Raw genomic sequence first — 22,840 nt, 5'->3', positions numbered from 1 at the left:
ATAACACTACTTCTCTTTTTAAAAGATATGGAGGACAGACACAAGTATATGAAAGTATAACCTCCCATACATCTGCACCAGGGTGTGGAACTCAGGACAGAGCTCACTTTGTGCAAATGCACTAACAGGAATGTTTGAATGAAAAGAATAAATCATCCTAACAATTCTCAAGCTTACTGCAAAGCAATGCAACAAAACATTTAACCAAACTCAGGCAGGAAAAAGTCTTGTGGCCACAGCAGGAAAAATTAATAAATGTTATCCCATTACAGGGGCTTCTTGAGGTCAGACTGCACATCCAGAATGGAACAGTGCAATGGATCTTTAATAACAAATGAAAAGGAAACTCATCCATCACTATCCGTATTTCTATAATGCATCAGATTTTAAACTTAACTTGCTTAAATAACCAGCAGTGACTGATGGCCACCCTTTATGCAGAAGAATTAGCCATTCAGACTGCCTGTGCTGACAGTTTCGGTCCTGTGCTTGGTTAACATTGCTGTTTGTATTTCTCACAAGTTTGTATTGCAGCCAGTGTAATACTAAGGTACGCTTCTTCAGCCATTTTATGAAAGGGGTTCCAGTCTTTGTCACTGTGGGATGGCACATAATCCATCTGCACATACTGAACAGTATCTATGTACAAAATTTGCCCTCACTCCATTTTCTTCATGTCATTGGAATTGCACCTGCTCAGCCTCAAACACACAGTAATCACAAGAGACATAGGTGAGATGATCATGTCAATGATTAATTTGATTGAGACACATCTTCCTCAAAAAGTATGAGCAGGTAGATTCCAAAGTCTGTGTGACTGAAAGCTATTCTTGGGGATAAAACAGATATCTAAGCTTTTCATTTGGATATCTTCTCTACCATCAGGTATGGGGCTTTTCCATCCATTGGTAGTGCCATTTCCTTCTCAAAATGAAATGTTCATATCCACAGTAAAGTATTTATTTCCAGATGCCCTGTCCTAAATTTTCATGAATGCTGTGGTATAGTGATATCTCTTCACTGTATAGAAAAGAACCTCAGTGTCTGCCTATAACCAGGGGCTCCATGTGAGTGCCAGCTCCATTCTCCAAGAGAAAACCCTAGGACATGATGAAGGAAAGAACAGAAGGTAATATGAGCAATGCAAACTGCAACCTCCAGGATAGGCCATTTCAGTTTCTCCTGGGTTTGAGTCTTCCCTAAATCAGGCCAGGCAAAAATCTCCACACTCCCTCTCCCATCCCCACTGAATTATTCTGGCTTCATGGTTATTTTGGCTGCACAAACTCTGTATTTCTCCTTTACTAAATAAAAATGTCCTTTTTTTTTTTTTTTTTTTTCCCCTCCATACTGAGACAAAACCAGGTATGAAATCCTCAAGATTTTCCCAAAACTGATCTCCAGTGAAACCAGAGTTCTCCTGGGAAATATCTGAATATCTGAACAGCCACTGTGTAGGATTTTCCTGGCCAAGTGTACACCTGAACTACCTACCTAGAGCAGGCAATTGAAAGATGCTTAAAGGAAGCACTCAAGAGATATGTAAATATATCCTCGAAGACTCTGCCTCCATTGACTATAGAAATACTTTTAATATACTGTCTCTTAAATTATTGCACAAGACTATTTTCGTTTTGGTCTCTATTACTCTGTTTAATGATGCAGCAATATTTAATATTTGCTAATTTGCTCAGAATGTAATGTAAAATGTAATATTAATAGTCTAAGAATATTCTTCATCTGATAAAGACATTTAAAATAGAAGAATCAAAATGTAGAGGAGGTAATAAAGGAAAATAGAAGACCTGAGATATTATTGTTACATCAAAGCAGAGCAATATCCTAGTAGTCAGACCCAGTTATGAATGTATCATGCATCTGGAACACAAAAAAGATCTGTGATCAAACTGGCTACCACAAAAGCTGGAATACACCCGATATAAATGTACCACTGGGTTACAATGTAGACACGTGTATACTTAAAATTTCCACCTATTTCCGTTTGGTTAAATTTATCTTTTCAATACCACTTTACTTCAGATGTAAAGACAAATGCACACATCTACCTGGAATTTGCAGAGTCAAGCTTGAGAATTTTTTTAATGTCCATTCACTTCTCCTCTGATATTGATACTCTTCAACAGCACAGCTGACCCTCTGCTGCTGTTTCTCTTTCATACCTCCAAAGTAAGTCTGCAAACTCATAAATAATTTAATATTCATCCACAAGTTTATTTTTATTAAAGAACTAAAATTTCATCATTACAGGTGTTAAAACCTTTCTTATCTGCAGCTTCATCCACTCCTCCCATGCTCTTTCCTCCTGCACCCTTCCTGTGGCTTCCTTTGCTCTGTGCAGTGGTGCTGAGGCTGTCCTGTCAATCCTTGCTGCTCCATGATGACTCCAACAACCCTGGGGATGCTGCTTTTACCTGGCTCTGGAGAATTTCCTACAGCTGGACTGTGCAAGCATCAGGGAGACTTCAGTGGGCTGGAAGGTGAAGCTCTCAACAACTGCAGTGTGACACCTCGATGAACACCAGGATTATGAAATGGAGAGGGAATATGCTAGGAGAGAACCAGGACTCTTTAGAGAGAGAACACACTCATCCACCATGAGCTTGGATGTCACAGTTCAAACACCCCCTGAAATTTATCATGAAACAAATAATTCAATGACTGTATTAACAGAGCAGTAGTTCTGCATAAAGATTTTTTGCTTTATTCCTCACAAGTTCAAACCAGTCTGTTTTTCAGGTATTTTTAAGCATTCTCAATTTCTAAGACTGTAGCTTGTAGATGTATTCACAGGCCAATCTTTGAGCTTACTCTTACTCAGGAATCATCTTCCAGGAACTGATGGAGATAGGGAATAGGCTACATGGGCCTTTGTCTGACCCTTCTTTGAAGGGTCACTGAAAAGTCACTTTTTAGTCATATCAAATGAGACCACCAACTACTAGGTACCCCCCGGCACAAAATAATGAAAATCATAATGAATGACAAAAGACCAGAAGCTGGAGGAAAAATGAAAGAGAATAAAATAGGAAGAAACAAAGTAAACAAAAGCATATACTCTATTTTGCTTCAAACTTTGGTTTTCAATGATCATATGAAAACACTTCTGTAGTAGAAAACAAAACTGAGGAAGGAATCAGGAGAATAAAGAAGGGTAAGTGTATGATGTACAGGTTGGGGAAGCAGCAGCACAGATTGAGTATGTACCAAGTATGAGATTTGACTATGGTTAGTTTTAGGAGTAATTGTCATCCATAGCTACCACTGAAACTCTGAAGCTGCAGTTTAAAATTCAAAAGTGTGCCTTTGAAAAATGCCTAATAAATGTGCACCATCAGCACTTACATACACCAAAGAAACATTCTGATTCTTCTCACCCTCAGAGACAGAAATCTAGAGTTCACATGCAAGGGTCAGGAAATTTCTTGACTGTGTCCTGTCTGTCTGCAGTACAAAAGCATTGTCAGACTAAAATACTGAAAGGTATTGTGGCCATACTGCTTCCCTGAGTAAAGTGAAAACTTCACTATTAAATGAGTGTTCCCCATCAGACACAGTCCACAATCTGTTTGTTGTCTTCAGTCAGTGCACAGGCTCTCTTATGTTTCTTCCTAAGATGCTGAAAGAACCCATTCTGGTCTTGCTTTTAGGATCTGGACTGAACTGTCCTCCATCTCTGCCCTCAGATCCCCCCAAACACACCTCCTAAACCAATGGAACTGCACTTTTCCCCCCTTGCCTGTCTCCATGTTTCATTCTTTAGGGGGGAAGAGATGGAGAGTTTAGCACACTTTCCTCTTTCCAAGAGCAGACAGCCTTGAGAGAAGACAGAATATTTCTGGCCAAGCTGTAACATGGTATCAAGAGACAAAAGCTAAATCTGGCTGCTGTTAGGGAGCCCTTAACCCCACACAGCTGCAGTAAGGAACAGATGCAGGCATAGCTGAATTGATATCAACTGCTCATTAAACAAGCCATGACCAACAGATGGGAACACTGCTTTATTATGATAGCCTTCTCCAAATGCTGAATGGACTAGATGGAAAATGAGACTGGAAAATGAGTGGGTGCTAAAAATGGGAAATCCTACTGCAGGAAATCCAGCCAATGCACTAGAATGCCAGGTGCCACAGCTGCTCCACTCTTGAACCCAATTCAGATAAACTACATTTGCCACAGAAAATGATAGAAAATGTTCATTTTCAAAGGTCTCCCAACTACCCCATATTGGCAGTAACAGTAATTATCAGTATAATTGCTTCAAGTCACATCTCATTATAAAGGAAAAAGGAGAATTTGGCTGATAGCTATTATTTGCTAATGCATCAGGCAATGCAGTGTAGTACTGTGTATCACACCTGTACTTCATACCAATTTTTTTCTGTTTTTGTTGTTTTTTTTTTTTTTACTAGATACACATTTTAGAAAATTGACAAGGAAGTTATATGGAATGAACATTGATTTTAGGAATTACAGAACAGAGAAAACTAGAAAGGCAGAAGAATTTTTCTACAGAAAGAGATACATTATTTATTGTACCTGTAAAAACAATTATTGCAATAACCAAGGACAGAGTTAAGTATTAATGATCTTGCTACATCAAATAGTTTTATTTGAGTTACCAAGGCAAAGAATCATTAGCCAACAGTCAGCAGGAATTTGCCAAGCTTTCATTTTTCTCTCTTATAAACACACAGAGCTAACTAACACAGTAAGAGTGGCAAGCATACACATCAAAATAATAATGTTTCAAATACAGTAGTTCTGGAAAAAATAAGGCAGAATTCACTTCAACACAATAATGTATGCTAAATATCTAACACAATTACTTAATCTTTATTCACTTCTGTTTATGCTGTTTCTGTAAGCGGGACCAACAGGAATGGGCTGTTGATTCCTCTTAACAATCAGAAATATTTTAGCTGAGCATAAACCAAACCACAAATAGTCCAAATTCCCTTAATTCATATAGGACCCACAGGTCTGTGGAAATATATGGGAATACAAGGTTTCATCAACCACCTATATAAGAGCCATGTAGCTGAATCCACATTAACTTGGGGAGCACAAAAATCCATCTTGGTATCTGGCAACGCTCATTCAAGTTTAGGAGAAATTACTTCCTTATGTAACAGATAAATGTACACATGAAGGCAGCAGAAACATAGGCAGAAGTGTTGATTAAGACATCAAATAGTTACAAAACACAGGCCAGTCAGATTACTAAATATATATGTGTGTGTGTGTGTGTGTGTGTGTGTGTGTATGTGAATGTATCTGGACATAAAAAGTGACAAGACAAACCTTTGTAAAGGAAATGCAAAAAACACTGATGGCATTAAATGCTTTTAATGCATTAGATATACATACATAGCGAAAACATTTACATAAATATGAAGAAAATGCCTTTACTTCAGTCAAACACATCAGGACTATTGGGATTTTTCAGCAGTTAAAAGATATCCAAATTATTTAGGTATTTGATATTACAAGGAAAAGAATACATGGGAGGAATAGACATCTTTCAGAAAAAAAACAGTTTAACAGACTGCTTTTAGAAATCTAAAAAAAGAAAAAGCATAACCTTGCATAACCTGTAAAAGATATTTAACTACAAAAATTGTTATTATTACAGCTATTCAAAACACTTCTCTAAGATGCTGACTTTGAAAAAATTCGCCTTTGATATAAACAGTCCAGAAATAATGAAGTAATGAAAGCAACTACTAGGAAAACCTGGAAGGGAATCACTCTGATGAACATCAGTGTGTTTAGCATATGAAAGGCAATATTTGAGACTTCAGAGTGATACAGGGTCTGAAAAGGAAAACAGGGTGTTTTACCTCACTTGTGCAGTTTAGGCTCCTGACTTGAATATCCAGCCTTATTTCAGCACTACAAAAACTCCATGAAGGGAAAGTCCATTGTTAGATACCTGATATTTTTAATACTTGGTCCAAGAAACGAACTGAATAATTCATTAGAATAGCAGGGCTTTCCAACTCCTCATCCATGTTATTTAACACCTACCCACATCAATGTAATCAAATATGACAACGTCTAAGGAAAAGCGTTAACCGGCACAGGGGAATCTCACTGGTGCTCAACACATATTGAACTGCCACGCAGTAAGTGTAAACTAATAGTTCATACTTGATTGGAAGTTGAGCAGAAGGGAAAAAATGCCAGGCAAACTTGTTTTCTTTATTCTCTTAATCTTTAAAATGAGATGCAGCATTAACACAGTTCAAAAAGATGTGTATACCAGGGATCAGGTAGCACATTTGATATAACTTACAAAATTATATAACTTACACAGAGTGCTGTGAAACATTTGCATGGTGTGAAAATGGGGTAGTTATCTACACCTAAAGAGGACTAATACACAGTCACGTAGAGAGATTGGATAAAGAGGTATCTAATGAAACCATGTGAGGATGACCATATAGTGTTACTTAACATCTTTATCAGCTCTGACTTTTCGCTTTCTGATAAAACACAGAAGGATATGTAAATGAAAATAAATTTTAGAAAACATTTAATATTCATATTCAATATTTATGGTGTCACAAGAAGAGGACAAGGTACCTTCTTCAGCACGTTCGACCTGCATACGACATTGAAGCCTTGTTAGAATACTATGAGATTATTTGCTAAGTCTAGACAGGATTAAAATGCATAGATAACCACTGCTCTTGTGTAATCTTTCCTCCAAGCTGCAGGGAATCAGTTATAGGACTTGGTGATCACATTAGGATTATTTCACATTTCCTCAGTATCTGCATCTCAAAATGTCCTAGAGGAAGGTGTCTGGAATTACTGAGCATTTCCAATGACGTAGACCCCCTTCAGAAACCATGGCTTTTCACTGGACAAGCCAACACCTCTGCTCTTGTATAATTCTGATCAGGCCACTCTTAAAATGCCCATTATATAATGGGCACCATAATACCCACTATAACCAATATAAATGGAATTTACAAGCAATCTTTAAAGGATGAGAGAGAACACAGAAGGAACATTCAGATGAGCCAAATCAAGTTGATTGAAAACATGAAGATTGAGTGAATTTATAACCCATAAAAGTAAATAAATAGTGAGGCTGTTGAAAATATATCTAAAATGGTACAAGGAGGTACACTTAGCAAGTATGGATAAAAACCCTTTCTTTCCATGGACAGTAGGATCTTGAAAATGAAGAGCTGACAGACATGTAGTGGCAGGCCTACACTAGCCCAGTCTCTGCTCCAGAGTGACAGGGAGTATAGGTACTGCTGTCAGCTTTAACTGAGCCAGCTCATACACCAAAAGCAATTTCACCTCTGAAGCACTGAGCTACAGGTGCAATAATTTAATACCTGCAATATAGACATAACTTTAATCTAACAAAGAACAAACAGCAGAGGAACTGGAATAAATACTCTGCTTACAAGCAGGTACTAAGGTTTGGTGTTACTGCATCCTCACTGCTACTACAACTGTTAGGGAAATTAAGGTGGCATATGCTGGAATGTGCTTTATTCATTTCTTCCCGTTGCTGTGAAAACACATGCTGAGAAAGTGTAAAGAACAGTTTCTAAAGGAGGTGAAAGAATTTCATCATATAGGACATGGGAAAGCTAACTTGGCTAACACCCAGAAATGCAGAAACCTGTTCCTTCTGTGGGGAATAGCTAAAGGCCCATCACAAATGCTTAATTCCTTATACTTCTGCTTTTCCAGAGCTATATCTTTACCTCTAAATTCTTCCTTATTTCTAGACAGTGAATTTCTTCCTCTTGGTTTTACTTCTCTTCTAAAGACAAAAGATTATCCAAGTCTGACATTGTCTCCCCGGAATGCCTTTTGTCTACTGTTCTCCCCTTCTTTTTCTTTTTTCCCCTCTTTTCTTTCACTATACTTTTCTTTGCTTCTTCTTCATTTTCCACAGGTGGCTGAGGGCAGGGCTCTGTAGTCTCACCATCCAGGCTGGAAAACCAGAAAAGGAAATCCACTAAGCTAAAAGCACATATCTCATAAAGCCTCTTTTGCAAGATATAGATTTCACCTTTTTCCACATCTCACAGTACTGACAAGAGAAGGACTTATCACACTCTTGACCATTTGACAGTGATATAAATGTTCTACAATTCAGTTTCCCTTTTACCTCTAGAATAAGTGAAGGATAGCCTAAAACAGGGCTCTGGCCCTTAATCTTATCTGCCTCTTATAACTCCAGAAAGGATGTGGGCAAAAAGGACCCTTTTGCTGTGTGGGTCCATATCACACAGTGTTATACTTTGCTTATGGAACTTCTTGGCTCCATTTGCAGAGTACTTGTTCTGCCATAATTATTTCTTTCCACAGTGATGGCAAGAAAATACCCCAAACAGATGCTAATGTCTCATGAACATTACTAAAACCATAAGAGTTATATTAGTACCTCTAAAGATTAGTCAATTAAGCATAACCCCTAACACACACCACAAAAACATTAAAAGACAATCCCAAAGAACTCAGAGCTGGAGTTAGCCAAGCCATTGTAATACATCTATGGGTACTGAGGACTTCCTGTCAACATGGGAACCTGGGATATGCCTTTTAATTTTCTTTCCCTTACTACTCCAGCACTTAGCACAAACAGGTTGTCTCTTTTTGAGGTTCTAACATCATATTGCATTCAGACTTTTTGATTTCTTTCCAATTAAATTATGCTTTTGCATTGTTCTTATCAACAATGTCAGCACTTTCTCATTAGATCTGTGCATATCCATGAGCAGTATGCTGCAGTGTCCCCCTCTAAGTAGGACATAGGAGGTAGGTATTTATTTTAGAAATATAATAAAGAACAAGTTTCATTGGAAAGCACACTTCCATGCCCTCGTAAAAAGTAGGGGTTCTAATGGAAACTCCATTTCTAATGGAAACTCCATTTAGTGCATTCATTTCAGTTAATTCTCCAAATTCTCTATTTGCTAATGCAAAATTCAATTTTCTTCTCATTTGTACATAAAAATGGCAGGTCAGCTTGCTAATAAATTCTCTTTGGGGAATTCACTATATTCACTCTTTGGAGAGTGAATATTTGTACTAAAGAGAGTGAGTATTTGTACTAAAGCACTCATTCATGAAACAAAGCATGTAGAATGGACACTATTCTTATTGCTCATGCATTTAATCACATTTTTCTTAATACAGCACCTCAGAATACAATCCAGCTCAGTGGAAGGGAAAGACTTCTGCTGATTTTGCTGGTACTCAGACCAGTTACATACCTGCCTCTTTTCAATTGGTTGTTGCCATTAAGAAGGAAGCAATGGTCTTCAGGTTTGCTTTTTGGTGAGAAGAGGCTACTGTCATATTAATGATGTGACCTGGGAAAAGGCATTGATGTATTCCCAGATTTGGAATTTTGCTCAGTAAAGACAGAGCATTCATTAGTTTGTGTGCTGTGGCTGCAAGCTGGTGCAACGTTGAATTTCAAACTGTACTGGGATCACTACTAGAAAATACGTGGGAACCACAGGACTTGAATCTCAGTTGCTTTTCCATCATTCTCAGTGAATCCATTGATCAGCCTGCAACTGGTACCCTCACCCATAATTTTTAGATTAAATCTTTAATGATTACAATCATATTAGAACATTTCAATGAAAATTAAGAACATCTGTGGGTGACCAAACACTGGAGCAGGCTTCCCAGAGAGAGTGTGCAGTCTCCTCACTGGAGATACTCAACCATTTGGATGCAATCCTGTACCATGTGCTCTGGGATGACCCTGCTTGAGCAGGGAGGTTGGACCAGATGACCCACTGTTGTCCTTTCCAATCTGACCCATCCCATGATTCTGTAATCTAAAATTGCCTTTAATGGTGGAATTTATTTCTCTCTACAACTACCAGAAAGGAAAGTGCAGCCAAGTGGGGGTCAGTCTCTTCTCCCAGGTAACCAGTGACAGGACAAGAGGACACAGCCTCAAGCTGTACCAGGAGGTTTAGGCTGGGCAGTAGGAAGAAGTTCTTTACAGAAAGAGTGATTGGGCATTGGAATGGCTGCCCAGGGAGGTCGCGGAGTCACTGTCCTGGAGGTGTTTAAGAAAAGACAGGATGTGGCACTTAGTGCCATGCTCTAGCTCACAAGGTGGTGTTGGGTGATAGGTTGGACTTGATCTCAAAGGTCTTTTCTAATCAAGCTAATTCTGTGATTCTGTCATTTTCCTTGTTCATGTTTCCTCTTGGAAATAAACTTCCCATGATGGAGATTATATGACTCCTTTGCAGCAGTGCTCATACTACATGGAAGAGGAAATCCTTCATCCTATAGATGTCAAGGCAAATGGAAGACTCAAAACCAAATTATGTTTTCTCACACAAAATGTGAAACTGTGTGACTCCCCCTGGGAAGAAGCTATGGATGATGAAGTTTTACATGGTTTCAAAGAAAGTAACTGCACAAATTTATGGAAGAAAATTCCAACAAGGCTGTTTAATACAGAGACTCCAATTCTGCTTCAGAGAATTTTTAAATCCGGAATAATTGTAGGTTGGGAATGTATTCTGGAGAAATATCCTTACATGATTGTTCTGATCTTATTGACCATCCTAAGGTTGTCTGAGGTTGTTAGTTCTCTGAAGGCTGTCACAATTTCAACTGGATTAAACTAGAACTTAATACAAAATGAAAATATAATCCATAAACACTTGGAACCACTGCATTTTCAGTACACACTTCATATCTTGCTGCACATTAATTCTGCAGAACCTAACTAGGGGCTCATACTCATCTTACACACTCTTTCTCCATCGTTCTCCAGATTTCAGCTCAGAAGATAAACAAGTATCTTAGAAAAAAATTGCAATTTTATGTGCATCTTTGCATAACAATAACTATTTTAAAAGGAAAATAAGGTCTACAACAAATAGAAACTCCATCTCACCTTTCAGCAATCCCCTTAACAACCTTCTGGGACTAAGCTTCAAACCATCAGATCCCACCAATATTTCCAGAATGAAAATAAGGCAGTAAATTCTCACATAAACTTAGTTGCATGTGTAGAGTAAGCCAGTCAACAATAGCTGTAGTTAGAATACTATGTATGGAAACCTGACAGCATAGCTGAACTCAAAGTGCAACATTTAGGACTCAAATTTTTAGAATTTAGTATTTTTAGGTTCAAACATACTTACATCTCATAATCCACTGTTTGCACCATTCTTATGTACTGACAGGAATAAGCATACTTGGTTTGGCTGATTTTAATGAGCTCGCTTCTTATACAGTGTTCCTGCAATAACACAATCAATATTCATCTAATTTAAACCAAAATCTCAAAAGCAATGAAGATACATACGCATAAAAAATCAACTGCTTAAATGTAACTGTAATCAGCCTCTAATAAAGATAATTAATATAAAAGTTTCAAGTACAAAGTAAATTTTCTTTAATGCACGCTGTGAAAAATGCAGTAAAATTATCATAATGGCTTACAAACAAAAAACAAACCATATTAAACAAACATAATGGAAATTATTTCAGACTATACTGACTGTATTAAAACTCCCTATGTTTCTTATTTTAGAAGCATGGAACTTGTGAAAGCCACCAAATGTATTAAAGAAGAAAGAACAGAGTATGATTTAAGAATAAATTATCTGACAGAATTTCTTCGTTCAGGTTTATTACATGAGTTGCTCATTGCACTCTGAAATCTGATTTACTCTGAGTAGCTGGAGACTCGGACTGGGACAGGGAGCTCATTAGCCTGGAAAATTCTATCTGCCTCTTCAAAAACAGACAGACTGGTATCACCTAGCTTTACTTACCTTCCTGTTGTTGAACAGCAGTACTGTGTAGAATTTGTCACCTGTCTCCACCCTCTCTGGTGTTGCTATGACAATGGCAGGAACATAACATTCAATTTCTGCCCGTGTCCCAATTCTGGCAAACACATAGTCTCCAACCTGCGCACCAGGAAAGCATCAGTGCAAGAACCACGTAACTTGTGAGCTTTACAAGACATAACCACTAAGATATTTTAAAATGAATCATCATTCTATCATGTCCCCATGATTTAATATGGACCATTGAAAGAAAAGAAGAACCCAATCCTTGCACATTCTGATCATGCAATTTCAACTGAATTGTTTTTAATCCAAAATTGTTTTTAAAACTAATGCAGAAGTCACAATTTTATATCAAATTCTGCAGGTCTCTAGAGTTGGATACAGATCTTACAGAGTTATCAGGAGCTAGTATATCAGGATTTGCCTTTATATCAAACTGAAAAAAAGGTGCATCTCTAGTTTTATATGTAGCAATATAATTATAAACACATTTCTTTTATTCCAAACAGATGGATCCATGCTGTATCCTCTATGCAACCATCACCTTTTTAGTGTGTAAAATAAGAATCACCAAAAAAACTCCAGCTGTGATTACAGGTAGCCAATAAATTTTAAAGAAAACCAGAAATGGAACTGGGATTATAATTTTTATTACTGTTCTTTGCATTAGTATATGGTTATTTGCTGGATTTAAAACATGCTGTGGAAACTAAATGGTTAAAACATGGTTTAAACTAAGTATTAAAGGTTCTCTTACCTTTATAATCCATGTGCTAGGAAACAATAACTCTACTAATAAATAGCTCACCTTTCTTCTATTGCTGGGGAAATATTCATGTTTTATCAAGAAAACAATATAGATTAACTTAGAACACATATTTTTAATAAACAAAGGAATAGAATTACAATGAAAACATGCTTCAAACAAATTAAAAACTTCATGTTGAAAATAGCATATTACTATAATGAAAAACTCTTCTTTAAAATAAATGTATTTAAAAGACTTTTAAAAAATCTATAATTTATTACCTAGATATAAAATTATTTCAAGATTTTTAAATATAAAATGCATATTTGCAATAATAAAAAAAATAGTTTTTCACCTGCAGATGTGGGCATGGCATAGCACCTCCCACAGGTATAGTGAACTTGACAGGGACATCACAGCTCTCCCCATTGCTGAAGTCAACAAGTACACAGGTAGAACTAATATTCTTCATCACAGTTCCTGAAAAACAACAGAATAAAATATTCAAATTATTTTTCTTTCATCCCTTGTCATAATTATTTTGTAAAAAAATCCTATAGGCTGTCACACATCACTGAGGTCAACCATGTCTATACTTTACATTCTTCATTTTCATTCAGCTACTGTAAGCTGTGCTAGGGCAATGGAGACATTTGTACCTAAAAAAACCCCTGCCTTACAAACCAGTCTTAATAGTGCTATAAAAAGAAAATGAAGTCTTTTTCAAGCACGGGTCTGAAATTTGTAAGCTGATCAGGTTAACATAATAAAACCGACAGTTAACATAATAAAACTACTACCACAGTTAAAAATATATAATTGAAAAAAATCCCAACCAAAGAAGTAAAGGTAGCATAAAGATAAACACATACACACAGAGAATATTTTAATATTCTCTGTGTGAAATAACAGAACTGAGTTTTATCTCTAACCACTCTGGCTTAAAATTCAGCAAAAAGGCAGCAGCCTTTAGTGATCTTTTTGCACACACACAAACGCCTGGTTTACAATTTCCTTCCATACTTTTCATAGACAAACATATCATTGTTCTCTAACTTTACAAAATTAATGTCTTCTTATAAATGTATATATATGTGCACATACAAAATATATACTCATTTTTCATTAATATGCACATGCAATAGTAAATGTCATTAAGAAAGAAGTAGTTAATTATAACCACAACTTATGTTTTATCAGTATTAAGGAACACTAAATACTATTGAAAATGCGGACAAAAATGTATACCTGGATAATAAAATCCTGTGACATCTGATCTTGCAATTAGCTTTTGGCCTTTGTGAGTCACAAAGATTTGACATTTTTGTCTTGTCTTAGACTTCACCTTCCCACTTTCTTCTTCAAGTCTCTGTAATTTGACACAATTATTTCTTTACAACAGCTAATGCAGTCAGCCTTAATCTATTCTTTGGAAATACTTAAAAACTGAAGCAATGTAATGCTACGAGATCTGTACAGAATCCACAGTAAACTGGAAATACTTTAAACTTTCAGAATAGCTCCACGTACAGGAAATATTCATATAAGAGTTTTCACTATAAAATCCTGTTCTGTATGGTCATAACAATACCTATATTTTCATGTGTTCTGGCTACCATTTACACATCTACAAAAAATGTCACGAAGTTGCACAATTCATATTAAAGGATGAGGTAAGGAAAAATCAGCTCTTTTTTCAAAATAAGAAAATTTGTTCTACGCATTTATTTTGTCCAGATAGGAGAGTTTTCACAGTAATCTGATTTGCATTAGAAGTACCTCACTTTATGGGATGAATCATTAAAAAATCAAAAACAAAATAAAAAAATGTTCAAACAAGTCTTCAAGTGTCTGGGAAAAAAAGTTTATTTACAGTAAATTCAAAATTTAATTGACATTTTTAACCATTCTAAAACATTCCAGTTTAGTAAAATATTATACCTCATCTTCCAGACCTGCCACTGTCCATTATTCTGCCCCACTAGTTTGGGTTCTTCATGCACTAATTATTTTTGCCATTCTGTTCACAATATTGTTCCTAAATATAAATGACAAGCAAGTGCAAAATTTGCTTATAATAAATCAGTTTCACCATTAATTTAAAAATATTTATTAGCCTACCTCGTGAACAATTTGAAGGCATCCATCTCTTACATGGTTCTTCTGAATCATAAGAATATGCAACTTGAAATCTCAAACTGTTCCACAGATCTACACATTGTTCTGAAAAATGACCGTACCTCACAGACTCTTAATAAAACCCCTGCTTGCTAGGATGTGTATGACTTTCTTCTTTTTCTGATGACATTTTTTTTTTCTAAAAAAAGTATTTGATTTGATACTTGATTTTCCCTAACAGTCAATAATGATGGAAAATATATTAATAACTTTGACTAAATTGTTTGTTCTCAGTTTCACTATAATGATCATAATAACTTTTTTTCAAACTCCCCCTCAAAAATCACAAAAAACCCTAGAAAAAAAGTCCTAAAAATAAGCAAAACACACAAAAGAGGCAAGCAGGTATTTTAAATTGCAGATATATGGGATTTTTCTAGCTTATTCTTTAACCCTACAGAATATTAATTATATCAACAGCTTGGGTTTTGAAACTCAGACTAAACTAGGGGCTCATCACAGTGCTTAACTGACTGCTTGAAGTATAACTCAACAAAGGCTGATTTGAGAGCAGACCTACGGTTCCACAGATACAAAAAAAGTATTTGGGTAAAGCATTTACTTAATTGCTCAGACTCCAAAAGGACAGCTGCTGCTGAATATTTATTATCAACTAATTTGTATTGCTTGACTAATAACTTGGGCAACTTCCAGCACTCCACATTAATCCAAATACTAAAGATGACACAAGCATCCACAATGAGGATTCCGAGTCGTGCAGAATTCACATGGCTCAGAAACACTGTGTCAATTCAAATCCGTCTTTCTTTTCTCTCACAGAGCTTTTAAGTGTTCAGCAGGACTGACCCAGACACTGTTGGAGTGGCCATCTCTGGCATTCAGTATTTTTATTACAAAAGAGCCCCATCTGATTTGCAGGGGTTTTTACCATGTTTCACTCTGCTTCTGTTGAAGGCAACACATTAAACCACAATGGGTGAAGGAGACTTGTTTACTTTTTCCAGTAGCTGCTACATTTTTAAATTCCCTTTCAAAAAGAATAGTCTTTGCACTTTCCTATTATAAGTGAGAACAGACATGAAGAATACCTACAGATCTCCTGTATCTTGGCTCAAACTTTGGGTTCTCATAATTCTGATACCTCCAGAGTCAAGCAACCACCACTCTTCCCTGGGTGCCAGTGGGACCAAGCCCATTCTGCATGGACCTAGCCCATTTTTATGAAAGAACCTAAAAAGAAAGAGCTGAAAACTAAGGTGTTTTATTTAAAATTTAGGGAAAAAATCATTAGGAAATTTAAAAGCCTGCTTTGTTGAGTAGTTTCATGATAATTGAGATTTTTCTATGATGTCACAATGACAATTTTCATTCAGTGCCATATCAGCTATTTCGTAGCTGTAATGTATTTCTGCTGGCAGTTTATTTCTCTATACCCTTTTGTGGGTAGACATCGCAGTTGGCAAAACCTTCAACAAAACTTTTTAAAGCCCTCCCATTTTTCTTCATTGTTTCCCCATTGTTTTTCTACTACATAAAGAGAATTCTAATTATATCTGCATTTCTGCCTCTCACTCTTGAAGCCTTTCAGTTGCAGATTAGCAATTACTGAAGATGCTGCTCTGATTGGACTCCTAAAGCAGGTTTGACTCAGGATAAGTGATTGCACAATGTTAATCACATCATGTCTGAGAGCACACACTGGTTGTTCCAAGGCAACAGTAAAATTACACTCAACAAATGAAATATAAACATGTTTCTGCTGCTCTTGTATTGGGACATTATATGGCATAGGTAAATCAATCATCAAAATAGCTCTAGCAGCAATGTAATATTTTCAAACTAATGTAAAATGAATCAGGATCTTCTGTTTTATGTTTAAAATGTTTTCAAACGTGCAGTCTTAATGGAATTAAAAAACTCAAAAACTACAGAAAACACACACATATATATATACAAAAACACTCATTTCAATCGTAGTTTCAGAGTAGCTAGACTAATGTATTAATGCTAGACTAATGTATTAATGAAATGGAGAGAGAAAATAAGCCTCTGTGCCTAGTCAAAAGTGGTGTCCACTTCAGAATGAGCTCCAGATGCTACTGACTCAGTTCACAATGCTGTGATGTTGCCCACCAGTTCATATATACCCACATTTTAGAGACAGTTAAATTTTAGTGTACAAAAATGAAGTTGAATCCCACCTTTTCTCTCTATATTTTCTTTTACAAGAAATGTACCATGGAAGATTACAGTGAATTACTCCAATATTAGAAGATCTTTTAGTCCTGTTTATCAGATACTAACCCAACCAGAAATCTTGTACCTAAATTGCCTTTAATATATCTGTTCTTTCTCTTTCCTGCTATCATTGCAGCAGAGAAGATCCTTTGCTGTGATTTATTTCTAAGAGGCTCGATTTCTGTGGCTCTCTCTGAAGCTTCAGAACTTCTACTTCCCCAATATTTAAAAAAAGTAATTGGAAGCTTGCTCTCTTCTTAACTACCTTCTTTCCTCTATCCATTTTATTTAGCATCATGCTACAATTCTACTTCATCATCTAAGATCATGGAAAAAATTATTCCAAAGATACATACTGAAGAGGAATATCTAAGGGGAAAAAAATCTCTTCCCATTACCTTTTTATTGTTGCTTATGTGTGATTCTGAGCTTTTCTCAATTTCCTTTTTGATAGTTTCCTGAAGATCAGAGGCTTGTTGTATATATGTTAATGCTGTCAATATCTCATCTTCTAACAATTTTACATCTTCATAAGAAACTGGCCATCCCAAATTCTCTAAAGCCTCCAGCAAAGTTTCTTTATGACGTATATATTGGACTGGCCCATCCTCTTTAAATCTTAAAAAAATATTTTTTAAGAAATTAATAATCACAAGTAGGAAGAATTTTAATTACATCAGTGCTCTACAGAGAGAGTCACAAATTGTGAAGGCAGAATAAAGAATCAGATTTGCCCAATTTATCTTCTGTATGCTAGAAGTTCCTGCATTTCATCCAGATACTGCTGTGTTTGGTCAAAAAATCACATCTGGTATAACTATATCTTATAGAAACAGCTACAGAGAAATTCAAGTGGCTGAGCCATGATTTCTGAAAAACATGCCAAATATTTTAATATCTGTGCACAATATTTATATCTATGCACATAATATTAATATCTATGCATGAGATTTATATGCTCCTCTAGCAATAGACTGTGCAACTGCTACAACATTTTTTCATTACATGCATAATTGGCCATATGTTACCAATAATTAAACATTTTGGATGATACTCTGTCAAATTTCTATACTCTGCAACTCATTGTCTATCAAGAGACATCTATTTTCTTTTTTTTTTCATTACATGCTGTTTTGTTTAACAGTCTTCATTTCCTCTCTGCACTAGAATGAGGTTTTAGTTCTCCTTATTAATGATAGAACTGTAGGTTTTTTACTCATTAGCTGATGTCTTAAAAGCATTCTAGTTTTCATTCCCATTTTTCTGTGAAGATCTATTTCAGGCGCATTCAGTTTTCATTAACTGATCCTTGCTTTATTCTCTGGCACAAACAGAAGCTAACTTCACTGATGTTTATATAGCAATTCATTTTCTAAATCAATATTTAAAAATAGGTTAACACAGTACAAACTTCCAGAGTGATATACAGTTCCAGCACATGCTTTTAAGGTGCTTGTTACAGCCACTAGAGAGCTCCTTATGGGATGAGAGAAGATTTACTTTGCTGTCAAAAGCAATGACATGCTGCCCTCCCAAGGCCCTGCACTTGACACTGATAAAGGATAGAGAAGCAACATTCAAATGGAATGCAAGTTCTTTCCTTTAAAAATAATCAGCACCACAAAAAAGGAGGTCCAGAATTTAATATTAGACCATATCATATATACATTTTTGAAAACAAGGTATATTTATGAACTATTTGCAAATTAAACCAGTTGGTTATAGAAATAGTGATAAAAAACTACCAAATATTTATGACCAGCCCTTCAGAGGTACATTAGAAAACCAAAAGTGATAGCTTACTTGTCTCTTTCCTCCTGAGATAGTGCACTCCAAATAACTAGGTTCAGGCGCCTATTAAAGAAAGGAAAGCAGTTTTTGAGGGAATGCAGTTCTTCGTGCAGCTGATCATCTCAAAACTAGCAAATAAACACAGTTTCTTAAGATATCTGCACTGATTTGTATTCTAAGCACACTGTATCATCAAATTGTATCCTTATCATTCAGCTATGAAATTATCAACTGCAAAAGAAGATGGGAAAGCAGTATCTTCCATCAAATAACAGCATGACTATTTCAGGGTCATAGAAGGTTTAATGGCAGTCACTGTTGCTTCCTGCCAGGATTTTCTATGGATGGTTGTCTTCAGCACCAGCAAGTTAAATCAAATAACAAAACTGATTAAATGCTAGTTAAGCTGCACATTTAATCCAATTAAACATTTTCAGAAAATGTAGTCTGAATGTAGTAATGCTAATTTCTAATTTTTTTTCCCTGCTAAGATTACCCCTCAGTTGTGCCATTCAGGTTTCTAATTCATTAAACTCTGGCTATGAAGAAAAACTACTGAAAGGAAAACAGAAGTGATTATTCCAAAGCAATGCAGTTCTGAGATTTTTTTAAAGTACCACTAAACTTTCTGGTTTTGCTTTTTAAGACAGAAATTTTGAACTCTTATAAGATCATCTAGCTTAACATCCCAAACAAGCCATCAGTCAATTACTTCATGTCAGCTATAGAAATAAACCTTTAGTCATCATTCCAACTACTGTAATTCTAGGAAAAAAAAATCCAAATTTCCTTAGGATACGAGAACGAATCAATCGCTAGGAAAAATTCAGATTGTAACCTGATTGACTACAAGTAGTCTTGTCAGATTTACTGGTGCATGCACAAAAAAAAGCACATTAACAACAGATTCTGAATATGAAATTCTTGATGATTCATTTTATCTACCAGAAAATATATACCAGCATTTTTAGAATACAAACTATTTTGTTCATTCCCAGTATACAGTCTCAGCATGCTCTAATGCCTACTTCATCCTTCTAAATCTGCACACCCATAACTAAGTTGGCTATAAAAGCTTCTGGCTATACAAAATCATACACATTATGAAGCTTTCAGTGTTTTTCTCCTTTAATACTGTATATTCTCTTTGTCAGACCACAAAAATTCTGCCCTTGCCACTTTTCTCCCTCTAAATCTGATGCTAAACTCAATTTGAATATGGGGAAAATACTGGCATGTTTGCTTCTGTGCTTGAAACCTGGGTGCCCTGATGTATTGTTTCATCTACATACGTCAGAATAAATTTGTGACCAACCACTATTTACAAAGCTGAACTGCAGCTTTTGGAAGTTCAGTTACTACAAAAGGGCTGTAACATCTAGATTTAAAAAAATTGACTGGCTTGCTGTTTCACATTTAGAGCAAAAGCAAAAGAAAGATCTCTTTTTTTGCACTGACAATTTTAAGGATCTTCAGGTAGATTTGTCTTCTGTACCTCTTTTTCATGGAAGTAGGAACTCAATTCTACTATTCTAAATACACTGATTCATTGATCTCTGTTGGTAAACAGAGGTAAACAGTAATCCTTATCACCAAAGTCTTAGGGAGACCGTGGCAATGCTATTAAGAGTTTAATTCATTAACAGAATGAAACAGAAAACATTTTTTTCCTTTGAAAGCAAAGTCAGTAAATGTAAAATATTCAATGGTATGGCACAGCAATGAAAAACTTGAATTTTTTTCAGAATTCACCCTCACAAATACACCACATGAACCTTCTATTAAAATGAGTGACAAATCAATTTCTATGAATTCTTCATCAGCCTGGTAACAACAGTGTTGTCTCAGTGTCAGAACAAAGAACACAAGAGACTGAACTCTATTAATACTAGACATTGCAAGGATCATTTTCAAATCAAAATTCTTGATTTTATCACAAAATATCTATATAGGATAATAGGATTGAAAAAGAAAGCTATAACATGCTTTAGAAAGTACTGGTATGATCATATATAGCTACCAAGGAAAATAATCTCAAACCTTAAAGATCCCCTGTCAACTTAATCAAAAAATAAGGACTAAATACGTGTCATCAAGGATGTTTTGGTCATATAACATAATTATATTTGTAAATGTTATTAGAATATAGCCCAAAAATATTTATTAAACGAATTCTAGTCAAAGCTGTCATATGATTACTGAATTACACCATAGTCAATTGCATTATTTCCAAAAAAATGCACAAAGTTGGATCATGGAAAGAAGTAGTTTAGAGATATAATGCCTTTTTCCTCTTTACTTCTGTTGTATTTTTGCTAACATTTAATTAAAAAGTACAATACATATGCCTCTCAAAAAAACCCCACCATTTGGTGCCTCAGTTACATTCTTGCATGCATAGTTGCATGCAACTGTGCATGCTATAGAGAGCTGGCAGCAAAAAGCAGGTCCTTAATTTAAGTGTCAGCCTATTGATATAGGAGCTTAATTTAAAGTTAGAAGTCTGGCTAGCATTGTATGTTTATGGCCAAATTCCACCTGAGGGATGATAGTTTCAGGTTTGCTCCCAAAAAGTAAAAGAATTTTGCTTTTGTCACTGAAAAAACATAATATGAGCAACATGTTGTTATTTATCTCCGTGCCTATTATCTGTTTTTACATTCTGCTTTAATTTTTTTTTTAAGAAAATAAAATTTCTCCTACATGTTGGTGGTGTATTAAATGTGTCAACATGTAGAATTATCAGTATTGAGCAAAACATGTGTGTGGAAATACCAAGTACCTGAGAAAAAAAATGAAACATGACTGCAACCATAATAAATTTCTGGTGAGGAGACTTGCCTCTCATAGGATTTAACTGCATGTTCCAGCTTCCTTATATAGGCATCAAGATTCACTGCCCAAGGATTAAGGAGTGCAATCCCCTTCTTGTCACTGCTAACATGGGCCAATGGTAACATCTATCATACAATAAAAGACACAGATACCATTTATCATACAAATTTATGAACGACTGAATGTTGAGGCTCAGAACAGCCAGAAGGAACACTGGAAGCTGCAGAAAGAAAAATCTAAGCACCACAAATGTCAGAATTAAGACACAGTTTCCAGACAGTTCTTCTAAAATTATACAATCTCGTTATGAAGAAGTTACAAATGAAGATTCCTAACTACTAAGTAATTCTAACTCAATCAGTACTGTCAAACAACTGTAATGTAAGTCAAAAGGAAAAAAATATGTCTAGTGTATTCCAGGTTTTATTGACTTAAAACACTCTCCTACTTTCTAGCATCTAATTGTAGCATACAGGTGTGCGAGTAGATATTTAAATGTATTTAATGCTCTTTTTCTGGAGGACTTTATTCTGCAAGGAATTACAGTAGTAAAGCTGTAGAGAGATATTTCTCACCATCACACTGATCACCAAAGAGCGAACAAGGTGGACATTGGTCACCGAAACTTGTCTTGACTACATAGAACCTAACCAGGTTCATCAGAATCAGGAACTTCAATATTTTTCAAATCTCCCAAAACAACACCTACATAAGTCAATTTCATTATAAAATAAAAATGAATACAACTGTGAGTAGATCTTCAAAAGGCAGAGAAAGGGTAGAAATGGATGACAAAAGAGGAGGAAAGATGCCTTCCAAATTCTCAGTCCAACATCCCACCATCTTTCAGCCTCTTAAATTATTCAGTAGTTCATAAATGAAAAGCTGTTTTACATAGCAATGTCTTGGTGCTGAATATAAACAACCAAAAAAAAAAAAAAATCCAAGGAAGAAACTGGAAAGAGAATGTTACTCTCCCCAAAACTGTCTTCAATGCATATGACTGAGTGGGAGTCTTCCCGAAATGTCTGTCTGAGATCAGGATATAGATGAGAAAAACATGGATGAGGTTCAATTTACACTAAACTAAAACACCTGTTGGGGAAATAAGACAAACAATTAGAAAATAGAGCAATAAAGAGAATTATTTAATTGAGAACATTTTTCAGTGATGCTTCACATGTATTTGAATCATCTCAGCATAGCTGGATTCCAAATTGCAACAAAAATAATTTTTTTTAGGAGCAGT

The 22,840-nt window shown here is 35.7% G+C and overlaps 1 protein-coding gene across 1 annotated transcript in view; it reads right to left on the bottom strand.

Annotated features, from left to right (window-relative positions):
* Window positions 1–4,576: 4,576 nt before the first annotated feature.
* Window positions 4,577–22,840, bottom strand: part of VWA3B (von Willebrand factor A domain containing 3B) — a 63,558-nt gene continuing 45,294 nt past the window's right edge. Inside the window, 10 exon segments of the mRNA XM_053971346.1 lie at window positions 4,577–6,625; window positions 7,755–7,826; window positions 7,829–7,986; window positions 11,184–11,281; window positions 11,820–11,957; window positions 12,944–13,068; window positions 13,837–13,957; window positions 17,364–17,583; window positions 18,769–18,819; window positions 21,598–21,716. Coding sequence (XP_053827321.1) covers window positions 6,612–6,625; window positions 7,755–7,826; window positions 7,829–7,986; window positions 11,184–11,281; window positions 11,820–11,957; window positions 12,944–13,068; window positions 13,837–13,957; window positions 17,364–17,583; window positions 18,769–18,819; window positions 21,598–21,716 — 1,116 coding nt within the window. The 3' untranslated portion in view covers window positions 4,577–6,611.

Source organism: Vidua macroura, chromosome 2 (genome assembly GCF_024509145.1).
Source record: "Vidua macroura isolate BioBank_ID:100142 chromosome 2, ASM2450914v1, whole genome shotgun sequence".
Classification (NCBI taxonomy): Eukaryota; Metazoa; Chordata; class Aves; order Passeriformes; family Viduidae; genus Vidua; species Vidua macroura.
The sequence above is the reverse complement of the archived record's forward strand: the minus strand, read 5'-3'. Positions and strand labels throughout refer to the sequence as shown.